General features: G+C 42.2%; 2 protein-coding genes across 7 annotated transcripts; both read left to right on the top strand.

Annotated features, from left to right (window-relative positions):
- The first annotated feature begins 1,516 nt into the window (after positions 1 to 1,516).
- On the top strand, positions 1,517 to 9,583 carry LOC142593264 (uncharacterized). Its single transcript, XM_075707788.1, has 2 exons — positions 1,517 to 1,601; positions 9,488 to 9,583. The coding sequence occupies exons 1-2, from the start codon at positions 1,563 to 1,565 to the stop codon at positions 9,581 to 9,583; spliced, it is 135 nt and encodes a 44-aa protein (XP_075563903.1). The 5' UTR covers positions 1,517 to 1,562.
- A 341-nt stretch (positions 9,584 to 9,924) lies between these two features.
- Positions 9,925 to 16,730, top strand: PTP4A1 (protein tyrosine phosphatase 4A1). Of its 6 annotated transcripts, none has more exons than XM_075706722.1 (5): positions 9,925 to 9,966; positions 11,653 to 11,747; positions 12,199 to 12,329; positions 13,905 to 13,979; positions 15,168 to 16,730. In XM_075706722.1, the coding sequence occupies exons 1-5, from the start codon at positions 9,936 to 9,938 to the stop codon at positions 15,283 to 15,285; spliced, it is 450 nt and encodes a 149-aa protein (XP_075562837.1). In that variant the 5' UTR covers positions 9,925 to 9,935; the 3' UTR covers positions 15,286 to 16,730. The 6 variants fall into 6 exon arrangements, with proteins under 6 accessions (XP_075562837.1, XP_075562836.1, XP_075562835.1 ...); XM_075706721.1 differs by having other exon boundaries at positions 9,925 to 10,040; positions 11,655 to 11,747; positions 12,238 to 12,329; XM_075706720.1 differs by having other exon boundaries at positions 9,925 to 10,040; positions 11,655 to 11,747.
- Positions 16,731 to 24,051: the final 7,321 nt, after the last annotated feature.

The following is a 24,051-nucleotide window of genomic DNA, read 5'->3' as shown; positions in this document are numbered from 1 at the left end:
ACGTGTTGGGTTACCACAAAAACCTCCTCTGTACGAACCACGGTTTCTGCAGGTTATACAAAAACAGAAGATTTGGGCAAAAACGCAAACCAGTCATGCCTTTGTACAAGTCAATACAAACTGCTGAGATTCAGAATTGAGCTGTTTATTTTTTACATGAAAACCAACTTCTGCAGACTCTTGTAATCTCTATAGTAACAATAACGTAACATGCAGAAGAAAGGCTTAACGAGTTAAATATGACTAGAATAGTATCAGACAAACTGAAGCTAAAAATAGCCTGTTATTTCATAAAGCCAGCGCTGACCCACATTAAGGTGTTTTCCAGGTCGACGGTGTCCAGCTGGGGACTGACGCCCATGCCTCTATCAGTTACGCACAGCAGTGATACCAGAGGTGTTTCCCACCGCCAGATTTCACTCATGAGACGTCGGCCTTGCCGTCACGCCTGTGTCTTGGGAGACAGTGTTTCCTAGGAGCGAGAGAGAGCACAGGGCTGAGAGAGTCCATGTTGTTTCCCACACCGCTTCTGGCCTACCGGGCTGACCTCCCATCTGCAAAACCAGAAATCGAGATTTTATTTCGACTCAGAAGCACAGCATAACCTCCGGACAAAACGCCCCAAGAGCTTGCTATTAGCGTTAAACTCGCAAAAGAGGTTTTGCAGCCCCAAAGCGAAGGGGCTTAGGGATTAAAACTCAGGCAGAGCCGCGACCATCCCACCGCCGTTCACCCTCGCCCTCTGCTTCCGAGGCCGCAGGGCCGCGATCCGCCACCCCGCGCCCAACCGCCCTCAGGGGGAACGGCTCCCCCGCCTCACCCCACCGCCCCCCGCGCTGCCCTGGCCGCCTTCCCCTCGGCCCCGCCGGGCGCCCTGCCCTCGGCCGTCCCCCCCACATCCCGGGGAGAGGCCGGCCGCAGCCGGCGGGGCGGCAGCCGGCCACCCTGAGCCGGGGGCGCGGGGAAGAGTCTAGAACTCGCCGCCCCGGGGGAGCCGGGGGCCGCGCCAGGCGCTCCCCGGCGAAGCCGCCGGCAACGGCCAGCGGGGGGTGCGGCTCCCGCGCAGGGCGGCCCCGGCCCGGCCCTGGAGGCGACCCCCGCGCCCGCCCGCGCGTCCCGCTCTGCCCCCGCCGCGCCGCGCCCCTCCGCGGCCCCGCCGCCGCCCGCTCCATTCACTAACCGGTTCCCGCCGGCTGCCTCCGCCCCCCGGCTCCCTCCCGCCTCCGCCCAGCCTGCCGGCGCCACGCCTCCCCGGCGCCCCAGCTCCCGCCCCGGACGCGCTGGCGGCGCCTCTCATTGGGCCGGCGCGACGCCCGTCGCCGACGTGCGCGAGCGAGGGGCGGGCCGCGGGGCGCTAGTGCGGGGGGCGGCGCCGAGTGTCCCTCCTGGTGCAGCCGCGTCCGCTCCGCGCCAGCCCGCAGAGCCGCCCGCTGCCGCAGCTGTATGGTCCATCCCCGCTCCGCCGCCGAACCCCCTCCGGCAGCTCCGCGGCCTCCAGCGCCTCCGCGTCCTCCTGGTTCTGCTCCTCCTGCCCCCGGCGGTGGCGCCCGCACCCCGGCTGTATGATCAGGCTACAGTCTTCAATGAGTAACCATATTCCTGTGAGTGCCGCCCGCCCGCGCCCCCCTCCCCGCCCGCCCTCGCCCTGCCGGGCGTGCGTCCCGCCGGCTGCCCGCCTGCGCCCGGCTCCCGCGCCTCTCCTCCCCGCTCGTCGTTCCGCCCCCCCCCCCCCCCCGGTCTCCTCCATGTTGTCTCTTTGTTCTGTCGCCCGGGCCAAGCTGGCTCCGGGCGGCTTATCGCAGCGCCGGGCTGCGGCCCCTCTCGGGCGGGCCGCAGGGGAGCCGAGCCAGCCCGGCTGCGGCGCGGCGCGGCTCGGCCTTGCTCCCGCCCCCGGCGCCCTTCTCCTCCTGCTTCCGCCTGCCGGTGTCCCCCTCCCCTCCTTCGCCGGGGGAGGAGGAGGGGGCGACCTCTCCGCCGCTCCCGAGCGGCCCGGCCCGCGCACAAAGCCGCTTTGTGAGCCTGGCTGCCGCCGGCCCCGCCCGCCGGCCCGGCCTCTCCCCGCCGGTGTCTGTCTGCCTGGCGGCGTCTGTCGGGCCGGGCGGGGGGCGGCCGGGAGGGGCAGCGCCCCTGCAGCCGGGGCTCCCGCGCCCCTGGGCCGTGTCAGGCCGGAGGCGGCGGGGGCCGGGAGCCCCCTGCCGGGGGGAGGCCGGGGCCGGGCGGCGGCTCCGGGGCACAAGATGGCTCCGCGTCGGGAGCCTGAGCGAGGCGTGATGCGAACCCGTGACCGCCGCAGCTGGGGCGACGGCGCGGCCCCACGGGGCGGTGTCGCGGCCGGGGCAGCGTCCCCTCGCCGGCGAGGGGCAGGCGGGCCGGGAGCCCGGCGCCCCGCGGCTGACGCGGCGCTGGGGACGGCCGGGGCTTTCGGGGCAAGCCGGGGCTTGCCCGTGGGCGCCCGCCAGCCAGGCGGTGCGGCGGGGAGCGCGGCCGGGCCTCGGCGCTGGCTGGCTTGGCTGGCTGGCTTGGCTGGCTGGCGCGGCCGGCGCTCGCCCCCCGCCGCGGCCCCATGTGCGCGGCCGCCGCCGGGGCGAAGGCGGCCGAGCAGCTTCTTTGTCTCCGGCGCCCTGGGGCGGGGAGTGGGAACCGGCTGCGAGCGAGGACGTGAATCCTTTCCAGAATGAGCGTTATGCGGCAGAGGTGGGGTATGCCCGAGCTCACGTCTGCAGCCGGCCTTGCTCAGCCTGGGCTGTTAGGTGGCTCCTCAGCCGGGGGAGAAGTCCGCAGAGGTGTCATTTAAGTACACGTTGAAGTGGATGTTTCTGTAACAGTCTGCCGTTGACCCTCGGAAGCTCACGAATGCAGTCAAAATACCATAATTTTGACCGAACCTGCTTTTAAGACCTTGCCATCTGGCTTTTCAAGGAAGGCATTTCCTTATGGAGGTGGATCACAGTTCAGCATCAGGACTTTTTGCTTTCCCCGTCATATACTTGGCTGCCCCCCCCAGTAATCTCAGGGGCTGTGCTGCCTAACATCTGCAACCGCAGAGTACAATGTGTATTTAAGCCCAAACAACGCAAGGCTTGCTAGTGGTAGTATGCCCTCCAAAAGCAGAGAAGCAAGGAAGACAAAGCGTTATCAAAATTGAGTAACTATCACATGGTAATGGTAGAAGCAGGATTAGTGGCATTTATGCGCAGGTCTTGGTTGCTGTCTGGTAGCCAGCTACACGTGTGCAAATATGAGCTGACAAATGCACAGTCTTTGTGGCAAGAGGGTCCTGTGATTCTGGGCTTTCTTACTGCTGCTGGAGACAACTTTCCAATATGTCTACCTGCATCTGTGGAGCCTTTCCAAAGCGGTGACTCAGAAGTATGAACCCTGTCTCCTTATAATCTCATAAAACTGTCAAAGCAAAAAAACTGAAGATGACACTTAAATGTCAGCTCTTATTATTCCATTGATGGAACAGCAAAGGGTTTTGAAATTGTCTTACAGGAACAGAATCATTTCAGGGGGAAATGTAGAAGCAGCAATACAGAAATTGCACAGCCATGGGAGGAAATGTAAGAGTGAGAAAGAAAATTGAGTGACAGATGTAGCAGGAGCCAAGGGAGAAGGATGTCATTGTCTTACCAAAACTGAGTCAGTAAGGCAGTAAATAAATAGAATTTAACCTTACCTAATAAATTCTATCTTATGAAACCTTCCTGTTCTGACAGAATACATGCCACGTAAGAATGCTGGATCTATCCCAGTGTGTAGGCTGACTGTAAGTGATCACTTCTTCTCTTAAAGATTAAGCAGAACGCCCAGATCAGGGCATTACTGAATTCTAAACTAGTAGCAGATTGTCACCTTATATTTAAAAAAAAAGAAAAAAAAAAGCTCACTCTATCAGATCAATGATGCAAGAGGTACCTCTGTGTTAAAAGTCCATAAGTCCTTACAGCTTTCTTCACAGCTGCAACTTTTCGTTTGGCCCTCATACCTTTATTAGATGCGATAAAATACAGCAATAACTGTCTTTGCATGTATATGCTAAATTTGTCATGTTATTGCTTAAAATGTAATGGCATAACTTTTGAGAAGGACGGTGGGATTTATGCAGTTTGCTATTGGAGTGATGATAGTGTTAAGTCATTTTGAGACTCCTTGCCTTCAGAAACTTAAAAAGAGCAAGTATTAGACAAGGGGGTGGAATGGTTTCTGTGATGTCTTATTTTCTCCAGTATCTGTTAAGACTTTTTTGCATGGGGTTTTTATTTTTCACGGTCCAAGTAGAAGAGCTAGGAAAGCAGTCGCATGGCCTCAGTTGCATCATCTGTGGAAGTTGCATTGACTTGTTATACAGGAAGTTTTGAGGTGATAATTTTTTCTTCCCCCTAAACTGCATACTTGAACCACAAGAAACATCCTTCCTTCACAGAGTATGTTGTAACAAATTTATGACAAACCTTTGGAATATCCTGTCTGTGATGCATGACTGTGTTTTCTTAGGCCATGGGTTGCTTTCTGTGGTCCAAAATGGATAGTGTTATCACTGTGGCTATCATAATACAGGCATTCATTTGCCCAGTAGATAAGAGGTGCATTTTGTCAACAGTGCCTAATGAAGGTGTGCCTCTACCTTGCATAATGGCTCCCCACAATTTGTGCCCCTTACGCTCCCACTCCTCCTTGTCTGCCTTAGCAGTTGCTGCTTGGGCCTTGAGTAGTCAGGGGTATTTGTCCCTCTGTCCTTCAGTAACTTTTTGTTAGCAAGTTGGAACAATGAATTTACTTGCAGGTGTTCTTCATTGGAATGGAATGTAGTTTATTTTAGTTTTCTAGTTTTGATTCTGTGGTTTCAGTAGGTGAACGTGTGGCAGGTCTTGACTTCAGAGAATGTGATCCCATGTAGTTGATTCTGGGTATAAATGTTTCTGGTCTGTGAGCAGGTGGATTGAGCAACTGCGGACAGTCTTGCATATCTTCTGAAGGTGGAGTGCAGTGTCATGTAGCTGTGTAAACGAGCACTTTTGTTTGCATGCTTCTCACGATGCTACTGAGTTGTGAATGAGAATGTCAACAGCATCGGATAACCTTATACCTCTCTGCTTTCCACATATCGGTAACAATCTAATAGATTACTTTCATAAGCAGTTTTTGCCAGACACAAGTGATTGTTTCAAACCCAGAATTAACATACACGTGAATCTGCTTGTCAGTGAAGACAGATACTTCAGCTTCCTGTCCCAAAGAAGGGCATGAATTAAACCTTTTATTTTCAAGATGTCTTCTTCTTGCTTGAATAAATTATTCTCTAACTTCTCTGAGCATAAATCATAGTAGACGGTGCAATCATAATTAACATAACTTGATCCCATATCGGACAGGACACCTCTTAATAGGTGGTCCTGGCATATTAATCTTAGTTTTGTTTTCCAAGTTTGTTTTGATGGATCTAACAGTCTAAATGTTGTTTGGCTTTCTCTTACTAACAGAAACTCTTGCTTCTGTTTCCAAAACACTTCAGTGTTAGTTCTCCTCAAGGAAAACTCACATGTAAATTGAAAAGAATACGCTGGAGTATCCAACTTGATGGTACAAACAATGAGTTAGTGTCATTCTGTTAAAGAAACTTCTACATACAATATTATGCATTTGAGTTTTGCTTATGCAACCTTATGCTTTCATACACTATTTTGACTTTTTTGATAGCTTACCTACCAAGTAGTTAACTGTCTGAGACAATACAGTAATTTCAAAGCTGTATTTCCAAGCCTCTCAAAAGTTGCTCGCGTCATTTGAGTTCCCCCAAAGCCCAAGGTGGTCTTAATTACTACACCACTGTTTTTATAACTGATTTTTTATCTTCCAGCTCTTTTTGCTGAACGTGGGTGAAGCCTTGTACTCTGGCTTAATGCCGTAACACAAACAGCATGCCAGTGTACTACTTGTCTTTAATTTTCATTTGGCTCTGAGAACAGAACTAAACTAGATTGGCAAAGCTGTTTTGGGATAGTGCAGCATGTTGCTGCCTTAAGGAATTGGTCTGCATGTGGAGCTTTCTGGCTAGCAATGGCGAGCAGTGATGGCATTCACATCAAAGGAAAACGCGAGCTTTGCTTCCTTATAATGTGGCAGCAGCAGTTGCCAAGGCAAACAGTGAGACTTAAATACATGCTTCGTTATGTCCTTAGTTGTGTGGATTCGTAAGGTGCTGATGTGTCTAATTGCTAACTGTTAAGTCAGTATTAACAAAATGAATTCATTTGTAGGGGTTAATTACACACAGAACTCAAACTTAATATTGCATAATGTACTTGCTTCAACTTTGTGTAATAACTTGAACTGTGCACCCGATTTCTAGATGTGATTAACAATCTGCATTAAAAAAGTAGGATTTATTACTTAACTAGTGCTTTGCTGCCTGCCCTCCTCCTTACACCCATGATGAGTTTGTCTGGTATTGTACTGAGTACTCCTAGTTTCTTAAGAAGGGCAGCCTGCCTACCAGGCTAGGTGAATTCTGATTAGTTCTTTCTTCCTACCTGTCCCAGTGTGGGGTCATGTTAACTGTTTCCAATTACTTTAAGTTCTTTTCTCCCCCAGATTGAAAGGGGGCTTTTTTTTTGTTTGGTTTTTTGTTTTTTTTTTACCCTAGTGACCCCATTCGATCTCCTTGAGCTCACTTGCATGATTTTCTATTTCTGTTTCTGACAACTTCCACTCCCTCATCCTCTACGAGGGAGAGGGACTGGCTATGATTCCTCTTAGCAGTCTTAAGAAGAGATAAACATGAGATCTGCCAGTGCATGCGAAAAGCAGCATAAGACCTTGTGCAGCTGTATCTGCTTAAAGCTGTCCTGTCCCTTTTTGCTGTTCTGCTTCTTAAACTAATTGAAAGTGACTTTAAATAAGCTATCTTCAGTTCTTTTTTTCAGTTGCTATTTAAGGTGTTCCCTAGGTCTGGTCCAAGGATTCTTTGCAATGCACACCTACCTTCTTCTAGGGCATGGCTGGTGTGTCAGATGATGATTCTTAGAGTTCTTCGGAGTCTGAATTCTCCTGGTTCCTGTTACTCTGTTGGCCTTTGCCTTCAGAGGATTTCTCTTACTCCTTTTTCATGCCTGTAATATTTAGAGTTCTCGCTGCCCCTCGATTTATCTCAAATAAAAACTGAAATAGTTTTTTTGCAAGTAACTGGCAAACTCAGACATAGGATTAAGTTTTTACAGAAATGGTCATGGAGTGTCAGGAAAGTGCTTGTGAAATTGTACTATTAGTTTCCTTCTGCTAACCTCTTTCTCGTATTGGTTAGCAGGTTTTTTTGCAAGCCATGCCTGTGATTAACATGCATCCTTAACACTTCTTACCAAGAAGCTGTCTGAAAACATGAAAAGGATGCCTGGAGGTGTTTGGTCTGCTTTTTCTAAACATCCTTTGTAACAGTGTGTGATGCAGCTCTACCCGTCTGCTACAGTCCAAACTGTTAATGATTTTTATCTTTTCCATTCCTACTACTCCGTTACTGAACTTTCCCTTCTCTGATGTTATGAATGGAGCAAAGCCATGTTTACAACATGAAACATTGTTGCAATTCTTTAAATTGTAGCTCACTTTAAGAACTCCTCTACTGCTAGGATACCTCTTAGAAAACTCAACAATTATTAGACTATTGATCTGTTGTCACTTCTGCTTAATACTAATCGTTGTTAGGTAGGCTTGCTGTAGTCTCATGGTATATTGTTTAGTGCCTGCAGTTAGCAACCATGACTTACTTGCTTGTAGCTTTTTCTTCCTGCCCTTTGGTAAAGTGTGTTAAGACATTGGCTATTATCAAGACTCACTGTACGGTTGTCTTTAGGACCTGATCTTTTGAATTTGCTTGCTCATGGTTGGGAAGCTTTTCAGCACAGGCTGGATCTTTCATGGTCTTTTGAATGGAAAGGTTTGAGTGAACAGCACCGAAATACCGTCTCTTCTCCTTATTTTCTCATGTACGCTTGCCCTGGTTATATATATGGATGGATGTATAGAGCTGGTTTGTATTGAAAAAAATCTGAACTTTGCTACAATGAAGTTACATCTTCTGTTTGCTAGAAACTAGAAGTCACCTTTTTAAGAAAGTAAGTGTGTTAGCAATTCTGTAACACTGCATGCTCAGCTAATCCATTTCCAATGTGTATTTGGCAATATTTTGTTTGGGCATAGAAATATATGGATTCCTTCCAGCGTTAGGAGTTGACTGTCCAACATAAGTAATTTTTTCTGCTAAATAGTTGTAGGATCAGTGATGTTTCTCTCTAGTACCTAAGTATATTGAGTGGGCATTTGGTTCAGCTTATACCTATCTTTTGGGAAACAAAACTTCTCTCTTCTTCTTCTCTGTTCCCTAGGCAGGTATCAGCAGCAGCACTGGAACTGTGGCTGGGCACAAAACTAACTCCTCTGCTGGAAGGTTCCACAGTGCATAAAAGCATAGATTCTTGGTTCATTTGCATAGCAACATCTGCAAATGAATACACAACTCGGAGCAGTTCATCAGCTATCTACTTCCTAGTTGTGTGTCTTGCAGTAATTTTATATGCAAATTTAACCATGGCAAAGTAGCACACCACTGGGCAGGAATAACCTGTTCAATAAACTTGCCTGTATATGTTTTTAGCTAGACTATTACCACTATCTTGGTATGTTAATAAAGTCATGGTGTAGAAAGGCAGTTAAAGGCAGATGATGGTTGCCATATGTTTTCAGCCTTTAGTATGTGAAATGTTCCTTAGTTAGAAATATGTGCCCTGAAAGTCTCAAAACATGTTCAAAAGCTCATATTGTTTTGTTAGATTACAAAGACTTTGCATTTGCTTTCAAGGCCTCCTATTTGAGACAGGTGGATTTAGATGCATTTTTTTCTACTGGCTGCTCTGTATGTGAATTAATGCTGCTTACATGCAAAGTAAGTCTTTAGCCTTTAAGACAAGTGATTCTGCATCTGTGTAGAGACTGGTAGTTTTGCATAAACACTAGAAACTGTCTTATGTCCAACTTGAATGTTCAAGGAATCTCATCCCTGCCTTCATGGGACTACTTAAAGTCAGTGTAACTTTAGTAGGTGCTGTGATGTCTCTCAATTCAGAATGGAGAATACAGTTGTATGGCTATCCTGGAAAAGCTATGCTTTATGTAAATACTGGGGTGCTTAAAACTTGGTCCCTTGTTGCTATGTTTAGCACATTTGAATTGGTATTTTAATACAATTCAGGTTTTGGTGTTGAAACAACCCTATATGGAAACTTGATGTTAAGTTGATGTATTTATTTTCAAGTAATCCTTGCTAAGAAAGGTGGCAGGATTCTTACGCAAACCTAATTCTTGGATTAAAAAAATAAACCTTGTGAAACTGCTTAGTTGCTCTGCTTTTATTTTTTTATAATGCTTGATGTCTTCAAAATAACCTTGCTTCACCTGTGCTCATTATGGTTTTTTTTCCCCCCTCTCTTTACAGCAGTTCTGTGGTGTTCTTGGTCACACATTTATGGAGTTTCTGAAGGGCAGTGGAGACTACTGCCAGGCACAGCACGACCTCTATGCAGACAAGTGAACTGTAGAAATTCATTACTACTCCACCAAGAAGCCCCCCTAAGAGTGGTTGACCAGGATAAAAAGTATTGAATTGAAATTGGCAGAGCATTTAACAACAGAATTCAGACCTGGATGGGGTAAACCTCAGTGCACTGCCTTTCTTTTGCCTCAGTATTACTGGATTGAAGAATTGCTGCTTCTTGTTAGGAGGTTCATTTCATTTCCCATTGCTCCCAACTTCATACTTCCAAGCACTGAGAATTTCACGTGGAGTATAGTGAAGTAGACTTCAGTTTCTCTAAATCACTTCTGTATTAGAATTTTTTTTTTGAATCCTTTCATAATCTTGTTGCATGTTTAACTAAATCAATATGGCCCGAATGAACCGCCCAGCTCCTGTGGAAATCACCTACAAGAACATGAGATTCCTAATCACACACAACCCAACCAACGCAACCTTAAACAAATTTATAGAGGTAAGGTCAGCACAGAATTCTTACTGATGTATTTTTTTTAAATGCCTGAACAGCATGCTATATTAACAATTTCCTTCTTTACAAGTTGATAACAGTTGTGGAAACCATATGAAGAGGTACTGAGACTGTTTGTGTGTTGACTTTTTTTTCAAATATTGATGCCGTGCTTCAAAGACCTACAGACAAATCTATTCAGATATGCTTTGGCCTTCACAAAAACATACTTCTGAAAGTGAAGCAAAGAAATAATTATACTGTCTAGTACACTGTACATTAAGTAAATTGTTTAGGTCTGAAAACAGGAGTTATCTGGCAGAGTTATGTGTAGAACAATACAAAGATCTGCTAGTGGCAGGAACTTGCATTTAGATTCATCTAAAGTGGTATAACATTTCCTTGCACCTATTGCGTAGTGATTAAAAAGAGAATAATCCGCTATACATTGTGAATCAGAACCACAGGAACAAATAACAGGATTGCAATATGCTTTCACTGGCTGTCTCGCTTCAGTATTAGCAGATCATGGTTCTAGTGTAGCTTGAGAGATTCCTCTGAATGTCATAGTGTCTACTTGAGTGAAATTGGTGGCAGTAGGCTTGCTCTGTGTCCAGAGCTGCTGAAGCCATTTTAAGTGGTTTGGTACATGCTGAAATTGTTTACTGACTGAAGCCAGGTGGCTTGGCATATATTGCTAGTATCTGAATTTGTCATCTAAACCTTGCATCTAGCATGTCGGAGCTATAAAGTGCACAGTTAAAAGTGTGTGCATGTATGCTAACAGTAGGTTCCTCCAAAGTTACCTACGTCCTGTTAAGGTCTGAGTTTGTAATGCAGTCCCTCATTAACAAGATTTTAGGTGTTTTGTACCTCTATTTTGCATTGTGTGGCATAACTTACAGGAGACATAGTGAGATAATATTTGCTTGCCTTTATACTCTCACAACTAGATAAAGTATGCTTAGACTACACTGCAGTCATTACCATGACAGTTACAGTGTGAATGATGGGTTGTTCCAGGGGGAATGAAGAGGGAGTGCCTTTTTTTTTTTAAATAACTGGAGGTTAATAGCAAAATGGAAAGTTAAATTTTGTTATCCTCTAGTTATGATAACTCAGGAACTGGAATAAGTTTTTGTCCTGTGCTCATAATTCTTATCAGTAAGAGGTGTTACAAACCTGTTGTTTTAAGTAGAGGGAGAGAAGGGGAGGATCTAAACCTCACTCAGAATACTTCTAGTGAAGTATGTAGTTTTGCAAACCAGGAAACTTCCTGTTCCTTTAAAAGGAGTGATCTTTTGGAGATGGACTACTTATTTCATCAGTGTTTATCTGGATTTGATTATAGAAGAGAAAAGTGACCCAACATAACCAAACTTAATCTTCAGAAATGTTTGCAGAAGAGCTCAAAGGTATCTGGCATTAGCGCATACAAGTTTTCAGATATTTCAGCTCTCTGTGTTCTTCACAGGGTGGCAAGCATTTGCAAGTTTACTTACTGAAACTTTTGGAATGAGTTAATAAGTTAATCTAATGAGAAAATTAAATGGTAATGTAATTGAAGTTAGTTTACTCCTAAAGCAGGTGTTGGTGGTGGTTTTTTTCCCCACTCCCTAGGAACTTAAGAAATATGGCGTTACCACAGTGGTAAGAGTGTGTGAAGCTACTTATGACACTGCTCCGGTGGAAAAAGAAGGCATTCAGGTTTTGGTAAGTAGTGCAAAAGCACAGTTTAAAACCAATGCATTCCTTGTCTGTGTGTCGTCATTGCCACCCCCCACCCCCCCACCCCACCCCCACCCCACCCCACCCCCCCCCCCCGCCCAGAAAAAAAATTTCTTTTGACACCACCTTATAACTCTACAAGTGTATTCCAACAGCTGATGGAGGCAAAAGCTGTACAGATGTCCTCTCTCATTGGGGAAAAAGAATCTGGTTTTGAGCAAAATAATTTGCTCAATAAAAATGGATTGAAGGGAATATATTCCTAATATTGCTATAGATATAGTATTAGAAAACAATAAGGTTGAGTGGTTCCCTTAGCTGTCAGCTCTTTTGTCCAGTGTGTCCCCTACTTTTTTTTGTATGCACACAGCATGCAAGCATAAAGAGTTCTACCTTTATGTATTTATTTATTTATGTATGTCATGCTATATTCTAGGATTGGCCCTTTGATGACGGTGCTCCACCATCCAACCAGATTGTTGATGATTGGCTAAACCTCCTTAAAGTTAAATTCCGTGAAGAACCTGGTTGTTGTATTGCTGTACATTGTGTTGCTGGTCTTGGAAGGTGGGTAAAGTTTTAAAGATCTGTTGAATTGCCATCCCTGGTCAGGATTGCCAAGATTTAGTACAGAAGGTTGAGGCAAATATAAAATAGTCACATATCCAGTATTGGATTGATGTCATCCTTAAAAGTAGTTCAGATGACAGGAAACTGTTCTATGTATATATTAGACATAAATGCCTTTTAGTCAACACATTATGCTATTATCACAGCTCTTGAACAAAAACTACTGAATGAAGTAAATGAATATACTCTTGTACTGAGCGTATTGCTGAGTGTCCCATTGATATTTTTTGTTTTGCTAAGTCTTCCTTTTTTTTCTAATGGGTTTGGTTTTTAGTGACTCTCCTGTAAGTTTCTTCTTCATCCCTATTTCAGCAGAATTGGTAGTATCCTTGTACCAAGGGTATTGTAACCATTAGCCACAAACAAGTGGGGTGCTCTGTGGCACATCGAGACCAACTTTCATCCCTGTTGCGGGATGAAGTGTTCTCCAAAGTCCCCAAACTGTTTCTGTCTCATTTCTAACAGTGAGCCTGAAAATTTTTATGGGTAACACTAAATATTCTCCTCTTAGCCCTGTAGCCTCTGTCTGCTGCTGCTAGCTTAAATACAATTGCAACAGTTGAGAGAATATAATGGTTTTGTTGCTATTGTTCTAGACTACCTGGGAACTAGGTCTGTTCAAAAAGCAGTTGCCATGTTCTAGCCATGAATTTCAGCATTTCCAATATAAAATGGAGGTTTCTGGTCTTGCTGTCTATAAGCCTGGTTTATCCACTGTCTGTATTATGGCTTCACACATAACAAAGTTGACTGTAGTGGTGAATGCTACCAAGACAAGTCCTCTTCAGCTGCTTACAGTGATATCTGTTGGGGTTTTTTTTCTTAAAATTGGGCAGTTAACTAGTTGAAGATCCTAGCTTTATTATGTAAGGTTTTTTTAAATCCCTGAACATATAAACCCACTTAAGCTTGATAATGTATCTCAGTTTGATTTGTGTGAAGCTTTCCTAACTGAAAACTGTGTTCTGTCAGACAAAGATACAAAGATACAAAAATACTGTGGCAAGTGAGGAAATCCTAGGGGGTGGACAGCAGGCTGTGGATTGCATTTGTTGCTAAAACTTGTTACACTAGTTCTAGGATTTGTCAGTGCTTATTGGACCTGACCCCTCTTCTGATTTCTGCTTTGGGCTCCTGACTGCTTCTAAGGATGTTTTTGTGGGAATAGAAACCCATATGCAGCTCTTCCCCAGGATCAATTGGCTTTGAAACAAACGGGTAAAGATTACTTGCATTTTATTCCTGCTGTCCTCTCCTATACCTGAAGTCAGATGAACAAAGCTAAGGTTGACCAGAGTTAATTTAAACCCCTTCCTTAATGAGGATGGGTAGCTCAAAAACAGATGGTATAATCGCTCAGTTAATGTAGAAATGCCTTCTACTTATCTTGTTTCTTCCCTGGGGAAGCAGAAATCATACAGACACAGAAGGACACAAAAGAGAACTGGGGAAAGTAAACTTTCTTTTAAGTATGCACTGGCAAATGCTAATTGAACTTCTTTTTTCCACCAGAGCTCCAGTCTTAGTTGCTCTTGCACTGATAGAATGTGGAATGAAGTATGAAGATGCAGTGCAGTTTATAAGACAGTAAGTATGAAGCTAACATCTAGCTGTTTCCAAGATTTAACGCATTGATATATCCTTTGGCACTAAAGGAAATTATGAATGCTGTTCTTGTCTTTTACTCTTTTTTGTAAGATATTGAGTACGTATGAACTTTTTAACACATACTGCATACAGTCAGTGTTGTGGGACTTGGCCTGTGGGATGGGTATTTTCTGTTTCTGTGGAAACCAGAATCTGTAAGTAATTATTTGAGCAAGTTTTAAAAAACAAAACCAAAACCTCCTTACTTCCAGGTAGATCTGCAGGGTCATCTTTATTATTTCTACATGAGAGGCAGAATACCTTTGAAATTTATGTTCTGTCTGATAGCTAGAGCTAACACTCATTCATGTTTGTGGATCCTTTCTTCTGTATTAGATCCAAGTGTACTAAACAGTTCCTCCTCATCTTTTCTGGTAGTCTGCCAAAGAAAAATATTTCCCTGGATTTTTTATAAATGTATGTAAGCTGGGTGAGAACAATTTTAGTCTCCATGCCTTAACTTTGCAAGTTTCAACTATATTTAAAAGAAGCTGCAGCTCATATAAACAATACTAAAATACTCTTTGCATAATTGCCATGCCTTTAAAGAATTACATTCAGCTTGTACATCTTAACAGGCTGGTGTATATAAAGTGAGGAGTAGGAAGCCAGGTACACATTCCAAACACTCAACAAAAATGTACCCTTCTTTCATGCACTTCTTTCTGGTTTGAGAAAACCAAGAAAGCTCCGTTTCTGTTCAGCTTCTTATTATGGGGAGTAACAATGTTTATGTACTTTCTTAATATTGTATTATTCTTCATAATTATTTTAAGAGACTGAATAACTTTAGCTTTCTTAAGAAGACTGTATCACATCTGCTTTATAGCTTCCTTTTGAAGTTTCTTTTAAAGATCTTAATGAAAGATCTTTGTATGTCAAGACTAAAACACTGTCTAAAATGCTGTGTACTCTTTTGAGCATGTGGTCCAATGAGGTATTTGTGAAAGGAAGCTACCACCCTCTTTCCTGGCACTTGACTTTTAATTACCCTTATTTTGGTGAGAGTCTTGATTTAATGGTCCTTTTTTTAAGTGACCTAAAAATATTTTTCTCTGGTTGGTGATATTATTTCACTAGGCAGTAGATTAATGTTCTGTTTAAAATATTTTTTTTTTCTCCATCTAGGAAGCGGCGTGGAGCTTTTAACAGCAAGCAACTTCTGTACTTGGAGAAATACCGCCCCAAGATGCGTCTGCGTTTTAAAGACTCCAATGGTCACCGAAATAATTGTTGTATTCAGTAAAGCTGAACAGCCTACAGTACTTCTTTGGGATTAAAGGATGGAAACTAGAATTGAGCAGACTGCATGCTAAAGACATGAGTCTGATATTTTTTTAGTAGTAAAGGAAGCTTCCTTAGGAGTATTTAACAGGCTAAAGGTTTAGTAGAAATGCAGCTTGTATGCTCAGATCTGTTTGGAGACCCAGTAAATGTTTTTGCTGTACTCTGTTTCTGAGCTGTCTCCTTGTTCATTAATTACCGGTTCAAATATCCTTTAATCATGCCATTGAGTCTTACACACCTAGTTTCAACTACTAAAAATTGGGGTACTAAAATAAATCATTCTGTAGAGAGATTAGGTGCCAAAATACCCAGCATATCAGCTACATGTTTTTCCTTATAAATGAGTATAGTTCTGATGATGTGAGAACTACCAGCTTATCTGGACTTTATTATCTTTTTTTTTCTACATTCATTTCAATATTGAAGAATATGGCCTCTAAGATAGTCTTGGCTGCTCACTGTATGTTTTGTCTCCCACAATCGCACTAGAATTATCAGGATTTGCACAGTCTGTCTTTTTTAATACTATGAATTACAGCAACTTTTTACCCCAGCATCTGTACTTTTCTGTTATCCAAACCTTTCCATTTTACAAATCATTACTCTGGTTACTCATGTAGAAAAATCTTTTAAATTGTACAGAAGCACACAAGTCTTTAATGTCTCCAGACAAAAAGCCTTACAGTAAAATTAATGTTGGCACTTCACGTGCAACTTAAGAGGGCCTGAAAAGGTTGGGAGGGGCTATTTAATATTTCTAGTAAAATGTTGCCTTTGTCTTGTGCAGGAAGTATAGAATATGCCCTTTACTTCAGTAAATATTTTTTTAAAATGTAGAAATGCTTTGTTATTGTAGCTAAAAATTCTTAATCAGAACATTTCTGAAAATTCTTGTAGTTTCTTTTACTGTACCTATTGAAAGTTGTTTACCAACTATTGCTTTGTTGAAAGTGTGATTTTTTTTTTCTTTTGTTTTTCCTTCTTGAGTTTCTGCTATGACTTGGGCAGACCTCTGTAATATTTTGTATGCCTTTCAAGCTGCGTAACTTAATATTTGGATACTTGATAATTTGTTTTATTATGTAATTGATAAAATGGTGATGTGTATTAATGTTAGTTCAACCATATATTTATACTGTCTTGGGAATGTGTGGTTATAGTTCTGTGGGAGAAATAATTTTGCCAGTGTTCACCAGCTTGTAAAATCTAGTGCGAGAGCTTAAACATCTAAATAAATACTGAAATGCACTTACAAAGTTTGCTGAAATGCTCATGACTTTCACTTATTTTTGTGTATTTTGTCAGAAATCTTGAGGTGCCTAGATTCAGAATCTATCCAGGCATCTGTTTTCTTTTTTTAAATCTGGGCCTGAATGTCCCCTTTGCTGTAATGTTTGCTGTTTGTTTTACTCATAAATAAATGTGGACAAAAATTAATAGCAGAAAGTACAGTATTTCTTTATGTAGCTTACTACTTACTTCCCCAGTACTAAAATAGGTTCCTTGCTTAGTGTTCTTGAAACTGTCTTTGCAGTAAATGCAGAAGAGTATACATATCTGTAAAGCTTGGAGAACACTTGTATCAGTAGCATTAGAATTTAATTACAAAATAGTAGTATACAATGCTTCATTGACAAGACGGAAGCTAAAACCAAACAGAAGATACCCCAAAAATTATGTGAGCTAAGACCTGTGCAAATTTGACTTTCCAGAGAGTGGTAACCAAACTTCTTGATGAGAACTGGATATGCTCTTAGTAGCCAGCTGAGGTGCTGTTCTTACTGGCGATCATAAGATCAGGCCCATGCCCCCTTAAAATTGGTTAAACATACTTGCCTTTCTAAACAGTGAGGTGAGATGCTACGTACAACATAAGCATCAATGAGACTTCTAAGGATTGCTTTTAGAAAGGTATAGTCTCATTATAAAGAGCACTTTGAAACTCTGTATGATTTAAAAATGCCTGAAACTGTATGTTTTAGCTTATGTCAAGTAGTAAAATAAACTCTTAACTAGTTCAGCTTTCCTTTAGAAGTTAAACTTGGTTTAAAGGGTATTTTGATTAAAGGAATACAGCTTCATTTGGCTGAGGAAATAAGGCCTTTTCTTTGGATGTCATTCCAAAAGTCATCAATGTTTCTGTTGTCAAGACAGACTAGACTTAAGGAACAATTGTAAAGACAAAACCTAAAAAAAAATTCTGTAACTCAGCAGTTCAGCGAGCTGATATAAATCATAGAATCATTTAGGTTGCAAAGGACCTTTAAGATCATTGAGTCCACCACTAAACCATGTCCTGAAGTGCAACATCTACATGTCTTTTAAATACCTCTGGGGATGGTCACTCAACCACTTCCCTGGGCAGCCTGTTCCAATGCTTGACAACCCTTTCTGTGGAGGCATTTTTCCTAGTACCCAATCTAAACCTTCCCTGGCACAACTTGAGGCCATTTCCTCTTGTCCTATCACTTTGTACTTGGGAGAAGAGACTTGAGACCCACCTCACTACAATGCCCTTTCACATTGTTGTTTAACACAGGTTAGTATCCAAATATAGTCAAAAGCATTAGTTTGGGCACTCATGGAACTAGGAGGAATCTGTAAAACAACTACCAGTAAAATGCCTGTGAATTTTTTACTTATTTAAGATTATTAGTGCAATTTCTGTACATATATCAGTTTTTGCTATGTCTCCACAGAATTTACATGGGTAAGGAGGGCTGTGTTTAGGTTAAGAGCTCTAACATGTTAGTGGTGGGAGCTTGGTCCTTTGAACTCTTTAAATTTGAGACTGGGCTTGACTAGTTGATTTCAGTAAACTAAGATTTCTAAAGAGGAAAAACTTGCATTAATGAGTGTGTGTTTAAAGCAAAGATCAAGTCAACTTCTGAACTGTTTCCACATTTAGACATGAATCCCTAAGGAACAAAAAATGTCTCTTCCTCTTGTCTAGCAACTGGTAGGTTTTAGGGACTAAAATGTTGGCCATACTCAAAATGTGGAGATAAGATAGTAGATGGTAGTACATAAAGCAAGTTAAATAAAGTTCTGTGTAATTTATATGAATTTACAGATAAAAGGGGAGAAAAGCCTAAATGGAATTACTGTGTCTTCACTTAAGGCTAAAACCTCGCGTCGAAGATGCTCTACTCATATCTAATTGTAGATGCTTAGAATTACTATCTAACTGCTTTGTCCTTTCTTCAAGAGTTATGCTGTGGCAGTACTTAATTACATGATTGCACATTCTTGTCTACTAGACTGTTTTGTGCTGTGGACCTAATGGCTTGGGTGAGTATGGTTTGTAAATGGTGGTAGAATTTAGAGGATTCCTTAACATGTAGCAGAAATTAAATATTTATGGGCAATAGGGCGAGAGGGAGAGCATGATCTTGCAATTATTGCAGCAGAAAACTGATGGGTTCTCTATATTGTTCTGTCAGGCAGTCCCTAAATAATGCTGAAGAAAGATAGTCAAGCAAGATATTCTGTAACTGGATATCCAAAATCAGGTAAAATCTGATTTTTTTTTGCATCTGATTCTCAGAAGTGCTGAGCAGTCAGTTTCAGCTGAAGTCTGTAAAAACTGTACTTATATATGAAATTATGTAGTACTACATATTTCTGAAGTCCTGAAGCTTTTCACACTAACTACTCAAAACTAGTTAATACTTGTGATTGTTAGTCTCTCTGGTCTTGAGTTCTCCATGTATAAAAATCCATTCATTCCAGTCCTCACATAAGGAAGGCAGCTGTGGAGATAAGCAGTAATTTCTGAAGTATTCAGCCCCATTTGTATTATTGCAGAAGAAACAGTAGGAAAATGTGTAATTCTGTATTGAGTACAAATTCTAGATTAGACTTAAGATTGTCTTTGGCCATAAGAAAAGTAGTAAAGCACTGCTCATTCATGTGACCATTGTTCATCCTTGCAAGTGAGATGGGGGAAAATTCTCGTGTCTGATTAGGTATTTGTACTTGAGAGGCCAGACTAAGGTTTCATAGGTGATCTTACCTGTATCATTTTTAAGCTTCTGAGTGCTTGACTGTGCAGCATTAATAACTCTGGTTTTGCAATGTTTTTTTAAAAACGTGCAACATAATTTCAATAGTTACTGAGAGGTAGTATCAATATTTTAGATTTGTTGGGAATTTGCTGTATCATTAAGCAAGTATTTTCTGTAAGTATGGGGGATGTTGTCAAACTAGAAATCATAGCAATCTATTTGGAACGATGTTATCTTTTTGTAGATATTTATGTAATCCCAACTGAGGTTATCACCACCGTAATAAAAAGAATAGTTAAAATTCACAAGTTGAATTCAAATCTTAAAATCAGGCTGAAAATTGGTGGGGTTTTTTAATAGCTGGGAGGGACTCATCTAAGCGAATTTGGACTTTTCGTGTGAGTAGAGGCTTCCCTTACACTCAGTGGAAGGGATCTGGCACTTCTCAGGCAACTAATCACATGCTAAGAGATACCTAAAATAGGTTAGATGAAGAGTTCTCTAAAGGTGAGTGCATAGTCTGTAAAGGGAGCATGGGACGCAAATTCAGTTTGCAGTGTTGATATCTACAGATAGATTAAATAAATCTCACCTAACGTCTTAAGTGCAATAGCTCAAAGTATTAGGTAAAGGATATTTCTCTCAACATACCCTGCTCTTAATGTGTAATAAGCACTGACAATTATAACCTGATTTGATTTTTATTGATATGGATTTATACTACAGGTAACCACAGCAAGCATTATTAGGCATTATTTTCCTCTTGATGATCACCTGCATGAATGCTGTTAATTTTGATAGATATTATTCTAATGTGTTCTGTCCTCAAGGCATTGATAATTAATTATCTCAATAACAACACAAGTTACTTATCGGTGGAAAACATCTTTGTGAGGTAATAGTGGTTAAACAGTGGTCTGACAAGAAACGATAAGGACAGCGCCAGAAGATCAAGTTGCGTGCTTCAATTTCTGATTCAAATGAGAGGTCTTTCAAAGTGTAGCTAAAGAAAACCAAATACCACAGTATGTAGATACATGGGAATGCTCAACATAGAAATACTCAAATAGTAGAAGACATTCAGTCTCAATGCTACATGTAACCTGTGTCAGTGTAACAAAACCTAAATAAGTATATGGAAAGGTTATTTTCTAGTGGGCTGTAGTCTTAATTCCACTTTATTGGTGGAGTAACAGCAGTAGCAGATCCTTATTCTTCATATAAATTTGCACGTGGCAATACTTTGTCAGTGAGTTTCACAGATGCTTGTTCTGAAGAAGACAGAACTTGAATTACATTAGGGCTTTGAAGGAGAAATAATTGAAGTCAATAAACTCTTCTTCCCAATCCACAGGACCTGTTATGATACTGATCTGAACAGGACAGTGCCGCTTCAGCACTGTCACACACTTCATTGGCTGGTACTAATAGGAGGCTACACACTACTTAGTTTGCCTTCTCCAATTCCCCAGTAAATCTGTGCATCACAAGGTCGGGCATGCAAACCCTGAATTTACCTTTAACATTCCAATTCAACTCTCAACAACATTCAGTTCATCCCAATAAAAGCACATAAAGGCAATGGGGGCATAGCAGATCTGCAAAACCGTGAAGGTGTACTGCAAGTACAATCACCCTTTTAAGCTTGATATACGAGGCTTTCTACAGTAACACACACACCGCTATCCCAGGGATGGGCTACCCACCTCTTCTGTCCACCATTTGGTATGGCATGATTCTCACTTCTCCCTTCCTTCTAACAGGCAGTTGCTTGTAGGAAATCCCTTACTTGAACCATGTAAAGACACGTAGTAATTTAGATTGGACAAAACACTAGGAGGTGATCTAGTCCAACCCCATGCTCAAAGCAGGGCTAACTTCACAATTAGATCAGGTTATTCAGGAGTCTGTCTAGTCAAGTTTTGAGTATTTCCAAGGTTGGAGATAACTCAGCCCCTCCAGACATCTGTTCTAGGGTTTGACTGCCCTCCCAGTGAATACTCTTCCTTTGGCAGCTAGTCAGAATTTTCCTGGATGCAATTTGCCTGTTTCTCCCATTTTTTTTTCCCTGTGACCTCCAAGAAAGTCTGTCTCTTCCTCTTTACATTCTCCTGCTAGGTAGCTGAGACAGCAGTAGAATTCCCTCCTCAGCCTCATGTTAAGGGTGAAGAAACACAGATCTCTCAGTATGCCATATGCTCCAAGCCTCTAATCATCTCGGTGACCTTCCACTGGGGTTCACTCCAGTTTGCCAATAGTTTTCATGTACTGGGGAGCTTAAAACTGGACACAATACTCCAGAGGGGGTCTATAATCACTTCCCTTGGCCTGCTGCCTGCTCTCTTTCTGACGTAATCTTTCTATTCCACCAGGTCCTTTCTGCAAAGCTGCTTTCTTGCCAGTTGAACCCCAGCCTGTACTGGTGCATGGGCTATTACATCCCAGGTGCAGGACTTAACATAAATGACATCTGTTTGCTTTCCCTTCATCCACTGAAGTAATCATCTCATCATATGCTATCAGACTGGTCAGACATAGTTTGACCTTGGTAAATCCAAGTTGGTTTGTACACAATCCCTTCTTTTTCATGTGCTTAGAAATGGCTTCCAGGAGGATTCGCTCCATAACCTTCCTGGGAAAGGAGGTGAGGCTGATGGGTCTGTATTTCCCTGGATCCTCTTTCTTGAAGGTGTCCACGAAGTTTTCCTTCCTCCAGTCATCAGAAACTTCCTCAATCACCATGACCTTTCAAAGATGAGAGCAGTCTCACAACAGCTTCAGCCAGCTTCAACAGTACCCTTGCATACATCCCATCTGGTCCAGTTGTCTTAACTGCTCATAAACTCCATCTTTCTCTACTGTGCCTCAGTGTTGAATAAGAATACAAAGGCTACAAAGTTTATGGAAATAAGGATATAGAATGAGAATAATTCACATGGAAGAAATTCCAAAGAGCTTTATATTTTCTAGTTGGAGAGACTGGAAAATGCCAACTTCCAAATTTGGAAAGAACTGACTCTTCACATTTCAAGTTCAGAGGCAACAGGTGCTGATCTCTTCTCCCTGGTATCCAGGGATAGGACATGCGGGAATGGTTCAAAGCTGCATCAGGGGAGGTTCAGACTTGACATCAGGAAGCATTTCTTTACTGAGAGGGGAGTCAAACACTGAAACAGGCTTCCTAGAGAGGTGGTCGATGCCCCAAGCCTGTCAGTGTTTAAGAGGCATTTGGACAATGCCCTTAATAATATGCATTAACTTTTGGTCAGCCCTGAATTGGTCAGGCAGTTGGACTAGATGATCATTGTAGGTCCCTTCCAACTGAAATAGTCTATTCCTATTCTATTCTATTCTATTCTATTCTATTCTATTCTATTCTATTCTATTCTATTCTATTCTATTCTATTCTATGCTATTCCATTCCATTCCATTCCATTCCATTTGTGTACCATGACAAAGTCAGAGGCAGGCACCCAGGGGCACAGTTTTTTGTGTCTGTTGTAACTAAGGCTGGGATTGAACCATGCAACTGCAGTTGTCTCCCTACATACCCAACCTCACTCCCTGAGGAGCGCTGGGAACAGAGGCCTGTCTGTGTTGGCAGGATGCTGAGGCTAGGAACGGATTTACTGCAGAGCTGAGTGGTGCACAGCCAGCATCCCTATGAGCACTCCACATCTTACAATGTTTGTGATGCATAGCTATGGAGGTTCCCACTCATTCAGACTGCAAAGATAGTACTGTATAGCTGGAGGTTAGCAAGTTCAGTATCTATACATAAAAATGGGGAAAAAATGAGTAGGACAGCTTTGGGCCTATCATAATAATTACAAATTCTGAGGGGGAAAACATAGGTGGAATAAAATGCAGAATGGCTTTTCCAGAGGTCATTATGGCACATGAGAAATTATTGGTTACACTGGAGACGGAGATTCAGAAGAACAGATTTAAGGTAGAAAAAGCGGTAGACAGTAACAGATAATACTGGAAGGCTGAAGAGAGGTTGAGTGGAATTTCTCAGCAATTGATTGGGGAACTGCACTTTTTTGTATATGTACATATAATAATAAATATATAATACATCATATGTAAGCATATCTATAATATATAAAAATATAGAGAGATATAATTAGTTAATAGTGCTACATAAAGCCTGGAACATGATCCAAGAATTGTGCTGACTGTGGAAGATCAGAATGGCATGCATAGTCCTTGTTACATTTGTCCAAGACAGATGAATTCAAACTAAAGCATGTATGCTTAATAAGATTCCTTCTCCAACAGCCTGGAGGACTTTTAGCAACATCAAATTCAAACTTTGAATCTTTTATGGTCTTTCATTTGATTTTGCTTTCCAGAGTGATGTATAATATATGCTTCATTCATAAATGAATTTATTTTATCGCATTTTTCCTTAGTCTTTATTTACATCTTTCTTTATTTAGAATCATGTGATTAAGAAACAATTTGCTTATTTCTGTACAGTGGTCACCTTAAGGTCTCTTGGTTCTGTGCTCTGATATGCAACAGAACAGCCCCACAATTCAGCAATCCCAGCAAAAAGGTGAATTGCCAGTCTCTACTTCTAGCACCATGCCCGTACCCCTGCTACTTGATGCAATATCACACTTGTTGGCAGGAAAAACACTTAAGACAACTGGTTATTGAACAGGCATAGAGTGTGGAGATGAATGGAGAACATGTGCCCAAAGGAAATA

The sequence above is a fragment of the Pelecanus crispus genome, chromosome 3, assembly GCF_030463565.1.
Source record: "Pelecanus crispus isolate bPelCri1 chromosome 3, bPelCri1.pri, whole genome shotgun sequence".
NCBI lineage: Eukaryota > Metazoa > Chordata > Aves > Pelecaniformes > Pelecanidae > Pelecanus > Pelecanus crispus.
The sequence above is the reverse complement of the archived record's forward strand: the minus strand, read 5'-3'. Positions and strand labels throughout refer to the sequence as shown.